The 15,381-nt window shown below is 31.7% G+C and overlaps 1 protein-coding gene across 1 annotated transcript in view; it reads right to left on the bottom strand.

Moving 5' to 3' along the window:
- Positions 1 to 466: 466 nt before the first annotated feature.
- Positions 467 to 15,381, bottom strand: part of LOC124373574 (trafficking protein particle complex subunit 13-like) — a 49,473-nt gene continuing 34,558 nt past the window's right edge. The window contains 2 exon segments of the mRNA XM_046831937.1: positions 467 to 762; positions 15,147 to 15,294. Coding sequence (XP_046687893.1) covers positions 526 to 762; positions 15,147 to 15,294 — 385 coding nt within the window. The 3' untranslated portion in view covers positions 467 to 525.

Below are 15,381 nucleotides of genomic sequence, written 5' to 3'. Positions count from 1 at the left end.
TTGTTTTACAACATTTTGAACTCCTGTCTTTTTAAAAATTTAACTCCTGTCTTTTGTCAATTTAAAAATATTTTAGTACAATAAACAAAGTCTTAACTGATACTTAAAGCCCTCTCCAATGAACAATATGACTTCTTGGGCTTACAAGGCCAGTGTCACAACTAACATCTTTCAGTTCACATTGTGTTGGAACATTGCATACATAATTAACTTCTTTAAATATTTCGGCCTTGCTGTGGATGTCGTGAGCCAATCACAAAGCTCTACCCCTTTAACTCGTCTATACAGACAACTGTTGATTATTGATAATTCCAGTAATATATTTGTTGACTAAAGATGGCTCTCCACAGCAAGACATAAATATCTTAAGAAGTTAATCATGTAAGCAATGTAATATGGTGTGGATCGAAAGACATACATTTTTTATGTTAGGTATAAAAATATAAGCATGAAAAATAATAAAATGTAACATCAAAATTATTTTAATCGATCATAACTAATATGTACATAAATTGAAATTAATAATTAAATTAAAAGTATAATAATTAACACTTTATTAAAGGATAACAACAATATTTGGAATGTATGTATTATGCAGCAACTTCTGTTGAAGTTAAAATGAAGCTCTGCAGATGTCTGTTGCACTTCAACTGGACGTTGCAGGAAGTCTGTATCCTTCTGTGTTACGAATACTTGTGCGAGTTCATCGTACTCATAGGTTCTCTTTAAGAATGTGTCCACCAGCCGGATACCAGATATGTTCTGCAAATATAAAACAATTTGAATTTTGCATTGTGACACAATATTTTGTGATCTTAAATAGTTAACATAGTTACACATCCTACTAATAGTGTCAGTTACCTATAATTCACAAATCATCCCAAAATTGTCACCAATAAGTACACTAGATTGAATTTACATTTTAATTAATTTTTGTATACAGATATATTTCCTGACTACTATATGAAAATCTTTGGCTATGCAAATTAAAGTAAAATATATGAAAACAAATGTTTTGCACAACATCTGAACCATTCCAAATTTTTTACAGTTTTTAAATTACATAAACGTTTATCAACATAGTTTTCATGTCCCTGCAAAAGCAGTAAATGTTACTAGTGCATTGATTTTTGAAGTGTTTTTCTTGCATGCATAGAGTTGTTAAAGGCTTATAAATTGTTTAAGGAGTACAAAATAGTCTAAAAAGACAGTAATGATATTCAACAGTTTTACTCCAGAATTTCAATAAATATAAAAGGAGAAAATAGAAATACAGAACTCCATTCCTGAGCTCCAATTATCTGACTAAGCAATTAAGATCTATTGGCATGTCAACAAATAGCATCTTCAAGTTCTGTTGCCTTTTGTATTAATTTATCCCCTTGGCACCAACTGCTGTATTAATTTATCCTCTTGGCACAAACTACTAGCTTGGGAAAAGGAGTGAAAAGAAATGCTGTCAAACTATGTAAGTTTTTCAATAAGTGTGTGTAATGTTACAGTGGTCACAAGTTCTTTGACTCGGGTAAGATAAATGTTACTGAGGAATTATGAACTGTATTTACTGATAACAGTTCTTGAAATTCCGACTTGTAGAGACTTACCTGGCCGGTTTTTAAATTCACAACAATTATTGCGCATGCACTCTTTGAATTCTTAATGCCAACAATTCGCATCAAGAATTACTGAGCAGTTTCTCTGTGTTTATCGGGCTTGCTGATAAGAGAGCAACAAAAGACAGGCAACTGGTTATTCTTCACAGCCACTAACCCTGCGAGAACCCGTAAACTGCTTAGTTATTAGACAGTCTGCTACTAGCAGACACTATTGAATTTAGTTTTATATTGCACCTGACTAGCACCTGCATATTATATTTAAACTGTCACTAATTTATCAAACTGTTTCACCTATTTAAATTTGAGTTGTTATTTATTTAACTTATTTATATATTCATATTGTATTTTTATTTCTTTCTTTGACCTTGTTCATTGTCGTAGATTAATAATTTGTATAAAACAAAATTTAAGAACAGATTACTTTAAATGGTAAACCAAATATTGTTTTAATGAACATACATACAAGAGAAAGTTACAGCATAAAAAATGGGGAAAAGGTTTAGAGATGCTTAGGGAAAACATACAATGCCATAGTAACAACCAACATTACTACAAAGGACTTACTACACTAGATTTTTGCAGACTAAGCAAATCATCCAATAGTCATTATATTGTGTCACTGAAAATTTACAACACGTTATGTCATTTAATTAATAGTTGTATAAAATATGTTTTCTGTATTAAATTTTATAATTGATTACTTAAAAAAACCTTTTTATAAAATTGACGAGTTTTGTAAAATGATTTGTAATATTTAGTTCTTTCAAACAAATTTGTCCGTTTTCTAATTTCCTATCTAATTTGTAACTTTTTTATCTTCTTGGTTAATTCTTTGTGCAAATTGTTTATATAGATAGGTGTTTATACATCATTTGGTGTCAATGAAAGTGTGTTGTTCGACATAGTGTAAGGCGAGGTCAAGAGCATTAGTTGCAACTAAGTGTGATACGAGTTTCAGTTTGAGCGTTAACCTTCTCGCTTTCCTCTGAGTCGATCCGAGATGATGAGCCCTGCGCCATTGCTATGATGTCTTCATCTCCATACTCCTTCCCACTGTGTGTTTGCCACTGTCGTCCACAGCAAAACCATTCCTCTACACAGCTTTCTTCTGCTTTTTCACAGCCATTTACTGGTGTAAAAGTTGTTTTAAACAAATTAGGGCCAGAGATTCTTTTATGATTTTTGTATTGCATATTTGTTGGTGTTATTCTACGCTTCAGCTACACAGTAAATCACATTTTTAATGTAATATCTTTAAGTTTTTGAAGGATTGTCAGTTCATCTTTAGTTCAGTTTATTTTCATCTCCTTCAAGTAAGATAAAAAGCAGCATTTTTCTGTATTTTTTGCTTTATCAACCTGCAACATACCATTGTTCATAGGCTGAAGAATTGAAATAACATTTAGTGGCAGAAAAATTAATCTGATGTCCTCACAAACAAGTTTAATTTCTTCTGGGTGGGACGGTACATTGTCTATAAACAGCAGAGCACGATTAGGCAATCCATTTTCTCTACTGAATGCAGTCACTTTAGGGATAAATTGGTGATCAAACCATTCCTTGAACAAGTTGCATTCCCTCCAAGCTTTTCTTTGATTCTTATAAACACACAGGAAGTACATTAATGTTAATGTTTTTGAACCCTCATGGTTTCACTGATTTGCCATAAGTGGAAGTTTGTTTGTTGCTGAGGCACTGGTGAAAGCTAAGACAGACGTTGTTTGTTTATTTTAAATCCTGGGGCAGATTTTCTCTTCTTGAGAAGCAAGACTTTTGGTAGGCACAACCTTAAAATTAATTTTGGTTTCCTCCACGTTATAAACTTGTTATGGCAACAATTTTGAGAATAAATAATTCCTTTAGATAATTGGCAGCTGCTTCATTGTCAGCTGAATGCTTCTCACCAGCAATAGTTAGTTGTCTAATTCCATGTGTTTTCTTCCAATGATCCAAAAAACCGTGTAAATAAAGGATCACCATCCATAATGTTGTTTAGTTGAAGTGCCTTTTCTTTTACCAAAGGACCAGAAATAGACATTCCTTTCTGTCTCTATTGAGTGAACCACAAGAATCCTCATCAAGTTTTTTCACATGAAGACCCTATAGTTTTTTTGCCGTTTTTTTCAAGAGTTTTTTTAACAAAACTGCTCAATTTTAACACGATTCTTTTTTTTTCCGTGGCTAATTGTTGCTTTTCTGACACTATATTCGACTGATAATTTAGTAGTACTTTCTCCTTTATCCAGTCTTTTTAACACTTTTTGTTGTAAAATATACAAAGATTCAGTTTGTTTACTTGCCATATTCAATGTTTAATTTTTATATTCACGTCAAGGACTAAGAACATAATTAAAAAAGGCACAGTCACTTGGTAAAGTAACACAACACTCACAGAACAAACCTTTAGAATTAAATTTGCTATAAGTGCACACATTTCTTCAAACAACGCTTGAGTGAACACTAAAGTAAATACGACTAATGAGTCATGTGTTTAGAATGTGAGTGGCTGGCAGTCAATGAGTGAAACATCTATCTCCTGTAGTGTTCCATTATCGTTTTGCATTTGAGTTTCTTACTGAATTCTATCATGAGTGTAAAGTGTGCTTCTTGTTCTGAAGAAAATTATGGATAACAATTTTGTGTCCTGCACGTCAGTAAGAAAATGTAAGTTGAATTTTAATTGTGCTAAAATTGCTGAAAATACATATAAGCAAATGGGTACTAGAAGGAAAACTTATATATGTATTTTATGTAGAGATGAGCAGGATGAAGTTGAGAAATCTAAATCAATTTTGTCTGATTCTCAGTTTTCTAAACTTGAAAATGTTATTGACAAGATAGTGCAAAAAAGCCTTTCAGTTCATGTAGAAAAAATGAGCAAACAAATAGATACAAAAATTTTAGAAATGCAAAAATTAATTGATTTTTGTTCAGAAAAATATGATGAAATGATTAAAAAAGTCAAATGAGCTTGTGATGGCAGTTAAAGATGTAGTTCATGAAAATGAAAATTTGAAGGTAAAGAATGTTGCTCTGGAAAAACAAATATCGTTCCTTAAAACACAATGTGAGAATTTTGAACAATACAGCAAGTTGGAAAACATCCAGATAGATGGAATGCCCGAAGTTAAGGGTGAAAATGTAATGAACATTGTAAATAAACTGTCTATTGCTGTGGATGAGCCGATTGTTTTAAATATGGATGTGCAGGCGGCTCATAGAATCCCGACAAAAAAAGGAATCTGCTATTAGACCAATTGTAATTAGATTTAGCAATCGACAAAAGAAGGAAGCCATTCTGAATAAGGCAAAAAAGGCTGGTTTAAACACATCACATTTTGTTGAAGGGTTTCCGTTAACAAGAGTTTATGTAAATAACCACCTAAAAGCATACACAAAAAAATTTGCTGTTTGAAGCTAAAAAACTCAAGTTGGATAAGAAGTGTGAATATGTTTGGGTTAGCAACTGCAAAGTATTTGTAAGAAAAAGTCAAGGGCAGCCTGCTGTTCGTATTTCATCCAGCCAGGATATTGAAAAATTAAAAAAAAGTGGAAATGTGTAATGTGCACAATTTGACTTGTATTGACATTGGACTTTGTTCGGATAAGTAAATGTTAATGGATAAAAATGATAATTTGAGCATTTTTTATGTGAACATTCAGAGTGTAAGAAAACATTTTGATGACTTGCAGATATTCATTGATAGTTGCAGCATGAAATATAAGATTATTATTTTAAGTGAAGTTTGGACCTTTCCTGAAGAGACAAACAAGTTTCAGTTGTCAGGTTATGACATGATACTACAGCCCAGGATAACTGACAGCTCAGGTGGAGTGATTGCGTATGTGGACCAGAACTTGCAGTACACTTATCAGCAGCTACCACTGATAACAGCCCAGGCCGGTCAAGTTCTGTCTGTGTGTCTGGGTGGCACCACTATACAAATGTCAATCTATGGGATTTATAGAGGATTATAGAATACATTTTTGGATTTTTTTAAAGAAATTGGAAATTGTATTAGGTAATTAAGTATGATCCTTCACTTATAGTTGGGGATATAAATCATAATTTATTGAATGAATATGATAGAAATACGATATTGTATAAAAATTTAATATCATTGTTTGGATTTAAAAGTAATATTAATGAGCCTACGAGGGTAACTACTCATAGTAGCACTTGTATTGATCATGCACTTGTGAGAAATTCTAAAAATATTGAGATTAAATGTAAAGTAGTCCATTGTAACTGTACAAGCCATTTTGGGATTGACGTGGTTTGCAATATAAAGCCAAAATGTGAATTAAGAGCACAGTATGGTACATATGTTGATGAGATGTTATTAAGTAGACAATTATTAATTACAGATTGGTCAGATTTATTAAACTCACAGGATGTAAATAGGGCTTTGTTGATTTTTTATGATCTGTATAATGAATGTGTAAATAAAGCAACTAAACTAGTTAAGTATACAAGTAAAAATAGAAGCCGTAATCCATGGGTAACAAATGAGTTAATTGTAAAGATAAATGAAAAAATAGATTGTACAAGTTGTGGTTGGTAAATAGGCAGGATTTTGAAATTTTTAATATTTACAGAGATTTGTCTCGAGAGATTTCCAGGGATATAAGACAGTTAAAATTAGAGTACTACTCTAGAGAAATTGAAAAAGTAAGTAAAGACTCAAAGAAATACTGGCAAGTTGTGAGGAGAATTATAAAGAAAAAAACAGAAAATATCTCTTGTATTAAGATTGATGGGTCTACAGTTCAAGCATGTGATAATCCCAAATTAATTGCTAATGAGTTCAATAGATATTTCACAGAATACATTGCTTATTTGAAGCATGAAACTTTTGGTGAGGATGTAATGGTGCCCCCCAGGCTACCGGATGGTAAATTGTGAAATCAGCTCAATTAACATAACACCTGCACATGTTTGTAATATTATTAGAAATATGAAAAATAAAAATTCAAGTGGTATTGAATAGCATAAATATTATTACTATAAAAAAGAATATAGATATTTTTGTACCATTGTTGTATCATATTTTTAATTTGTCATTGCAGGCAGGTACTTTTCCAGCTAAACTTAAGACTGCTGTTGTTATTCCTGTGCATAAGGCAGGAGACAAACAAGAAATTTTGAACTATCGTCCAATTTCGCTCTTGAGCTGTTTGTCAAAAATATTAGAGACCCATGTAAAAAACAACCTCATGGAATATTTTATGAACAATAAATTATTTTCTCAAAATCAATTTAGATTCATACCTGGAAAGGGAACTGACCTAGCTATATATCAGCATGTGAGTGAAATTACTAAAGGAATTGAAAAAAATCAGTTTATTGTTGGAGTGTATTTAGATTTGGCTCGTGCATTTGATTTTGTTGATCCATATATTTTGGTTGAAAAATTTAAAGGCTATGGTCTGAAGGGCATTCTCTTGAAATGGTTGGCTTCTTTTTCATGTAGTAGAAGGCAGGTTGTAAGGATTAATGGAAACTATGAGTAATGATTGTGATTTAAAATATGGTATAGCGCAGGGAGGAGTACTTGGTCATCTCATGTTCGTTGTATATATTAATGATCTCCTAAAATTGAGGATACATTCAAATATTTACTCATTTGCTGATGATACTGCTATTGTTTGTACAGGATGTAGTTTTGATGTGTTAAAGTTCCGATTACAAAAGGACTTAGACAGTATTAGTCATTGGTTAGCAAATAATAAGTTATTGATTAATGTAAACAATACAAAAATGTGTAAATTTTTCATATAGGAAACTTGCTTCTACAGATGTTTTAAAGTTGATATGTCATAAGCATAGCTGTGTTTATTACTGTAAATGTGATGCAATTGAGTTCGTAACCAACATTAAATACTTTAGGTTTAGTAATTGATAGCAAACTGAAATGGGATTTAAACATTCAAAGCTTAAATACCAAACTAAGAAAAATAAATTATCTGTTATATTTCACAAAAAAATATACAAAGTCAGAGTATCTTAAAATGTTGTACATATCGTGGTTTGAGTCATAATAATAATAATAAAAATATTTAATAAGTATAATACATAAATATTATATATAAAACAATATAAGACATTAATTGTCTAGTTGATAATTATACTAGTTATATTATGAGTTTATCTTAAAACAATCATTAAAAAGTCTATTTTGTTAATAGAAAAAAAACTCATCAATATTATATAAAGGGTTTTTTAATAGCCATTCATAAAGTTTATTTTTATAAATTTTAAGAGGGTATTTTTCTATCAAATGTTTCAATTTGTTATACACCTTCAAGCCAATTATAACATGACTATTCAAAGATTTGCTCAGTCGACAATATTCAATTAAAATGTTATTTTTGTTTCGTGTGTTATAATTATGTGTTTGTGTATGGTTTATTAAGTCCTTATTATTTAAAATGTAAACAGATAAGTCAAACAAATATAAATTAACTATTGTAAGTATTCCTTGGTTAAGTTAATGAAAACAGGTTTTACAATGATCAAGATATTCAGCTTTACCAACAATTCTAACAGCTATCTTTTGAAGCACCAGTATTTCCTGAACTCTAGCACTATTTCCCCACAGTATTAATCCGTATCTCAAAATTGACTGAAAGTATCCAAAATATGCAGTCCGAACATAATTTTCACTTATGCAGCAAGACGTCTCAATAAAAAAATAATTCTAGATAATTTAGTAGACAGAAAATCAATGTGAGGTCCCCATAAAAGATTATTATCAATATGAATTCCTAAAATTTTGATTACACTACTTGATTTAAAATTAAAACTATTTTCAGGAATTGATTTTAAAGTAAACAAAATGTTTTGAGTTTTAGTTTCATTCATTAAAAAACCGTTTTCTTTAAACCATATTGATGCCTTGTTTATTGTGGTGGTGTCGGTTAATTGCTTTAGTTCATTCAGGTTATTACTACTATTGAAAAAAGTTGTGTCATCAGCGTAGAGAAGCGTATTAGCATCAACAGCCAATGTTATATCATTTATATATATGATAAAAAGTAAGGGTCCAAGTACAAATCCCTGAGGGACACCGTACTCTATTTTGACTTCCTGTGACCAACTTCCTTTGATGTATACTTTTTGTGTTCTATTGATGAGGTATGATTTTATAAAATCAAGGGCACTTCCATGAATTCCATAATGCTTTAATTTGGCTAAAAGAGTACTGTGTTCTACACAATCAAAGGCCTTACTCAGGTCACATAAAGTGGCCTGAGCAAAGGCCTTATTTTCAAAAGTTGACAGTATATTTCGTATTAGCTTGTCAATGGCATCAATAGTGGATTTACCTCTTCTGAAACCAAATTGTGATGGACTTAAAATTTTATTTTCTTCTAAATAGTCACTTATTTGGTCATAGACCAGTAATTTAGACAAGACTGGGATGACCGAAATTGGGCGGTAGCTACTTGGATCATTATAGGGACCTTTTTTAAAGACTGGACAAATTCTGGACACCTTCAGTTGCTCCGGAAAAATACCCTGACTCATACACATATTGAAGCAAAGTGTTAGTGGCTCAACAAAAGTATAAATCAATCTCTTTAACAGATTATTGGATATATTGTAGATGTTATTACTATCTAAATTGTTTAGTCTTTTAGCTGCATCAATTGTGTCAGATGGCTTTGATTGATTTAAATGATAAAAATGATGAATTAATACAATTAGCTTTTAATGAATTTTAAACTACTATTAATAACTGTACCGGTTTTCACTTTAATTTTTTTTATCGAGTCAATAAAAAAATTACTAAAATCTTCTGAAGTAATATCAGTTTGAAGCCTATGGGGTGTATTTTTACTCTTGCTTTTAATTATTTTCCCATGCAGCTTTATTTTTATTGTTGCTGGTTTTAATATAATTGGTGTTGTGATTAAGTTTGGCGTTTTTAATAGATAATTTATATTCTTTTTTTAGGTGGTTAAAAAGTTGGAGAAGTTCATTCGAAGGCTCCCTAGAACTTCTGATTAAAGAGTCAAAACATAACAACTTTTGTTTCATATTCCTTAATTCACTAGTGTACCATTTTATATTTAAAATTGCTTTTTAGCTATAAATGATTTTTTCTTAATAACTGAGTAATAATTTATATTATTTAAAAGAATTTGAAAAAAGGACCAAAAAGATTGTTCAGCGTCAGTGAACTTAATTTCATTAATTAAATGTTCCCAGTCATAAGCATTCAAACTAGATATTAAGTTGCATATTTCTTGTTTAGGCAAGACAATTTGTAAGTACATGTTTTTTCCAATAAAACCATTTTTATCATTTGGTGGAGAAAGAGCTTGAGTATCTAGCACATTAAGGTCAGCCATTACACCATCATGATCAGAAAAGGGAAAACGAAAAAATATTACAAGAGTTAACCCTATTCTGCCCACAATTGACAAAAATGTTGTCAAGGCAATTTGCACCTCGTGTGGGAGATTGATTCAGACAATAAAATGGTATGGATTCAGTCATATCTGAGGTATGGTATTGTACGCTGGGGTGGAACTACAATATTGATGCCCTTACAAATTAATGCAGAGATTTGCTGTTTAGGAATATATGTAATATTACTAGATATGAAAGTGTATCACATATGTTTATGGAAATAGGCATCTTAAATTTACAGCAACTCTATGTTTTTTCTGTATTAATGTTTACAATGAAAAATAGAGAAATGTTTGAAAAGAAGGTTTTTCTCAGAAATACTCAAGCATCCGTTACAAATACTCTGGTTATGCCATTCTATAAACGGGAAATTTCCAGAAAACAACTGAATTATAAATTGTTAGAAATATTTAATAAATATTCAAATGTTCTGAATGTTTGTCCGGGGCAGTACCTTGCCAATTCTGAAGAGGACAATCAAAGCCATGGTTTGCAATGCATTATTAAATTTTGTTGTTATTTAACTACGCCCATTGCTTGTTTGGTTACTAATGTTTATTTATTTAAAGTTGCTGTGAAATGTAAAAATATTTATTATAATGTTATTAAATTAAATTCTATGATTGTTGACATATTTAAGTTTATTTGTTATTGTTATGTTACTTATATTGTTAATTTGGCTTGTTTGTTTATTAATGCTTATTTATTGAAAGGTTGCAATAAAATATTAAATATTTATTAGAATGTATAAAATTAAGTTCCATGACAGTTGAGTTATAAATAAGTTTATTTTGTTATGTATTAATATTGTTATTGTTATGTTAGTTATATTGTTAATTTTCTGTTATTCCTTCTTGTAAGTTATTATACAGGGTGATTCATGAAGTTCTCCCCCCACTTCTACAGCACATTGTACTAGTAAAAATAATGAAAAAATGTTATATAAACATAGGTCCGAAAAACGCTTCGTTAGCGAGTTACAGCTAGCGAAAGATTTCGCCTGAATTCCTGGGTAAAGAGTAAAATAAAGCCATACTGAACTTTTTGGAAAGGTTAATTAAGTCAGAAATATCGTGGATTCTTATGTATTTTTTACCTGATAAAGCTAATAAAATAGGTTTCAGAACTGTACCTGTAGTAGTTTTTTAGGGATTCAGGGTTAAATGCAAAAAATTGGGGCACGAAACATTGTTTTTTTAAGTTTGATGTTCAATAACTTTGTTAAATTGGTAATAAATACATAAAATCAACCAACATTAATTGTAGAGAATTTAATTCTGAGAAAATTGATATAATCAAAGTCTAAAATAAAACAGAAATAAGTACCAAAAAATCGATTTTATTCAGTATAATACATTACTAGTTTTAACCAAAAATTAATCAGGTTGGGCCAACCGTACGCACCTTTTTATAATAGATGTTCGAAAATGAGGCCATCATTATCAATACATTTTGCAGCACGTTTGTGTATTGCTTTTGTTGCGTTTCTTAATTTTTCAGGACTTCCCTGTATCTGCACAGCCCGAATCTATAATACGGGCAATTAATTCATCACGAGAATTCACTTTTGTCTTGTATACAATGTCTTCCATCCATCCCCAGATGCAATAATCCAATGGAGATAGATCTGGTGATCTTGGTGGCCAAGGGTGAGGCCCTCCACGACCAATCCAGTGTCCAGGAAATTGATGATTTAAGTAAGCAGAAACGGCACTTGAAAAGTGGGGAGGTGCTCCGTCATGCTGGAAGTACAAATTTTGTCTGAGATGTAAAGGAACATTCTCTAACAGCTGCGGCAACTCTTCTTGAAGGAAATGCAAATAGAACTCAGCATTTAGGCGTCCAGGTAATATGAAAGGTCCAATCAGCCGATTGTGCAAAAGGCCACACCAGACATTGACGCTAAATCGGTGTTGAAAGTTCTGTTCGACTACCTCATGTGGATTTTCTTCTGCCCCTGAGTGTTTCATTGTGCAAGTTATTGACACCATCCCGAGTGAATTGTGCCTCATCCGTAAACAAAATACGCTTGTAGAGTTGATTATTAATATTCAAAAAGTTGCAAAACTCCAAGCGAAGCGGACCATTCCCTAGCTGTAGATGTTGAACCTTTTGTTTATGAAACGGATAAAATTTGTTTCGATTAAGTGACCTCCACACCGTTGACTGCGAAACTCCTATCCGCCTAGAAATACGTCGTGTACTTACACCTGGACTGCGATGAACAGCATTAATAACAATATCATCATCAAGTTGGACAGCTCGTTCATAATTGGTTCTAGTACTTGGTAGTGATCCTGTTTCCCGAAGAGTAAGAAAAGTTCCTGAAATTGTTTTGGTATCTGGAATCCTCCTATTAGGGTAACGTAGTTCATATTCTTCTACAGCAGCTCTAGCATTACCATTACAGTAACCCAAAATAAAAACCATATCAGCATATTCCTCTGATGTAAATAAGTAAGGCATTTTTTCGCTAAATAAACAATCGAATTATAACTCACAGAAAAATTGCATTTAATAACACGATTCACAGAACCCGATCTCCTGCTGTAGCTTGCAAAACACCACTAATACACAGTTCTAACGTAACAGTACAGAATACCATTGTTGATCAGCTGTTATTCGTGCGTTACCAACTTAGAAATTAATAAAACAAAAAACTGCATTTCGATGATTAGTAAACAATAATGGGAAAATGTTTGCTTCATTTATTTTCGAACATTTGATGTAAATTTTTATTAAAAAAAAAATACAACGTAATAAAACATGATATTTTTATTTACAAACAAATTTATTTAACAGTTAAATCTTGTTTTCTCAATTTGTCTCATCATTAAGGAACAAACATTTTGTTTTTGTTTTATTTTAACTAAATACGGTACGGTATTTCTTTACAGCTAGTAATGTATTATACTGAATAAAATCGATTTTTTTGGTACTTATTTCTGTTTTATTTTAGACTTTGATTATATCAATTTCTCAGAATTAAATTCTCTACAATTAATGTTTGTTGATTTTATGTATTTATTACCAATTTAACAAAGTTATTGAACATCAAACTTAAAAAAACAATGTTTCGTGCCCCAATTTTTTGCATTTAACCCTGAATCCCTAAAAAACTACTACAGGTACAGTTCTGAAACCTATTTTATTAGCTTTATCAGGTAAAAATACATAAGAAATCCACGATATTTCTTACTTAATTAACCTTTCCAAAAGTTCAGTATGGCTTTATTTTACTCTTTACCCAGGAATTCAGGCGAAATCTTTCGCTAGCTGTAACTCGCTAACGAAGCGTTTTCGGACCTATGTTTATATAACATATTTTCATTATTTTTACTAGTAAAATGTGTTGTAGAAGTGGGGGAAGAACTTCATGAATCACCCTGTATATGTATAGTTTGTTGTTATTAAAGTTATATTGCTTATAAAATACAGGGAGATGGTGGTACAACAAAGACTGCATATATGGCCATATACAATGAAGTGTATAATAATTAAATTATAATAACCCCGCACGTGCAAGTGCACATGGGAATGATAAAATGTTAACAAATTTTTTTGTTGAATAAAGTTTTTTGAATTGAACGTGAGAGGAGAGGGATACATAAGCGTCGACGGATGAACGTATGAGTCACCAAAGGTCACAGCCCCTCCCTTTCGACTTTCACTTGTTCACGAGTCGATAAATACGATATGTTATTCGTGAAAAACCACTTACTCCGAATTCCCACGAAACTGAACAGTATTTGGCCCCAATTAATTTGGATTAGCAGGACTTTACTGTACTTTGGTATTATTCGGAGTAGTATTTTTGGACGAGTTTTCCTTATTGAGGACCAAAACTAGCACTTCCCTTGTTTCATAATGAATCGAAAAAATATCAGATGAGTCATACTTCCTGTTGCCACATTGCCTCCAAATAGACCTAGACAAGCAGCCCTTCAAGTAGGCATGAATTACCTGTTACTTTTGAATAATTAATTGTTGTTCTTTTAGTTTGTGTTTTCACTAATTGTTGTGCCCAAGATTAATTTATAATTTTATTATGAATAATTATCTTCACCTCTGGGATTTACCTTGAACTGAAGAGGCAAGTTTTTTTATTCGCAAAATACGTGTGGCGATCGGGAGTGACGGCGATGCATTAAACTCAATTCTCATCGACATCACTTCCTTTTGGGACACATAATACAATAACCATTTGTCATAATGACTTGTAAGTTTTTGTTCTTTTTAATACTCTAATTTATTTTGGTCCCTGACATGGAAAACTCGTCCAAAAATAGTAGTTTCCCCGAAGCAGCGCCAGAAGCAGCAATTGGCGCGTACTCTGACCATGGAGGAAGCAGATGGACGATATTGCATGAATACAGATATAGAATAAACAAATGAAAAGTTAAATACTATTTAAAAAACCATTATATTTTGTTACTTTAGTTATCTATGTAAAGATATATTGGAAGTCCGCTGTATTTGCTACTATTACCAACTACTGATATATTGGAATTTGGTCGGTCTCCAAAGAGTTAAACATTGTAATTATTACTTAAAATAATAATTTATAATAGGTTTTGAGTCACAGATGTCTGGGAAAGAATGATTTGATGATGAATGTTACTTTTCAATTCCGTTTTCTCTTAAGTTACTGTAAAAATGCAATATAATGTCAATGAAGACAACATGTGCAAGGTGTGTATGTGTACACTGTGAAAAACTTCACAGCTTTCTGTTGCAATCTGGAATAAAAGTTATAGTTTTCTAATATTTCTCTTCATATAAACCTTCTTGGGCTTCCAATGAATATTTTGAAAAAAGAATCAGCCAAATCGGTTTAGACGTTCTCAAGATTAGCGCTTACCCACACATTAACACATTCATCCATACACTATAAGAACTATAAATATAGTGAGTTCTTATATTCACTGTTATTTATAAGATTTATAAATAGATTTACATCATAAAAGCTTCCAAGTCCTATGGAATTAATACAAATTTGAAAAGTTCTGAAAATACAAGTAAGACAAACCTGTCAGACAAGGTGATAGCACCTTTTTTTGTCTTAAAAAAGATTAAAATGTGGAAGATATTGAAGTGACTGCACTACAGACCTGAAGTCCTGGCATCAGAGGCACCACCGTCAGGTTGATGTGGACAGACTGTGCAGGTTCCAGTTTTCCCAGTTGGCGACCAGACACACCACACCATGCCAGCCCAGCACATGGCTCCAGTTTCAACACAATGTCCAGTGACCGTTCACTACAGACAGGTACAGTAGTTAGTTTAAATTTTCTCGGAGTAAATGTAAAATATTGTAGTCTCCATTATCTATTGTTGTAGATCCGC

The sequence above is a fragment of the Homalodisca vitripennis genome, unplaced genomic scaffold, assembly GCF_021130785.1.
Source record: "Homalodisca vitripennis isolate AUS2020 unplaced genomic scaffold, UT_GWSS_2.1 ScUCBcl_5893;HRSCAF=12845, whole genome shotgun sequence".
Lineage (NCBI taxonomy): Eukaryota > Metazoa > Arthropoda > Insecta > Hemiptera > Cicadellidae > Homalodisca > Homalodisca vitripennis.
Note: the sequence above shows the minus strand (reverse complement) of the source record. Positions and strands in the feature narration are given on the sequence as shown.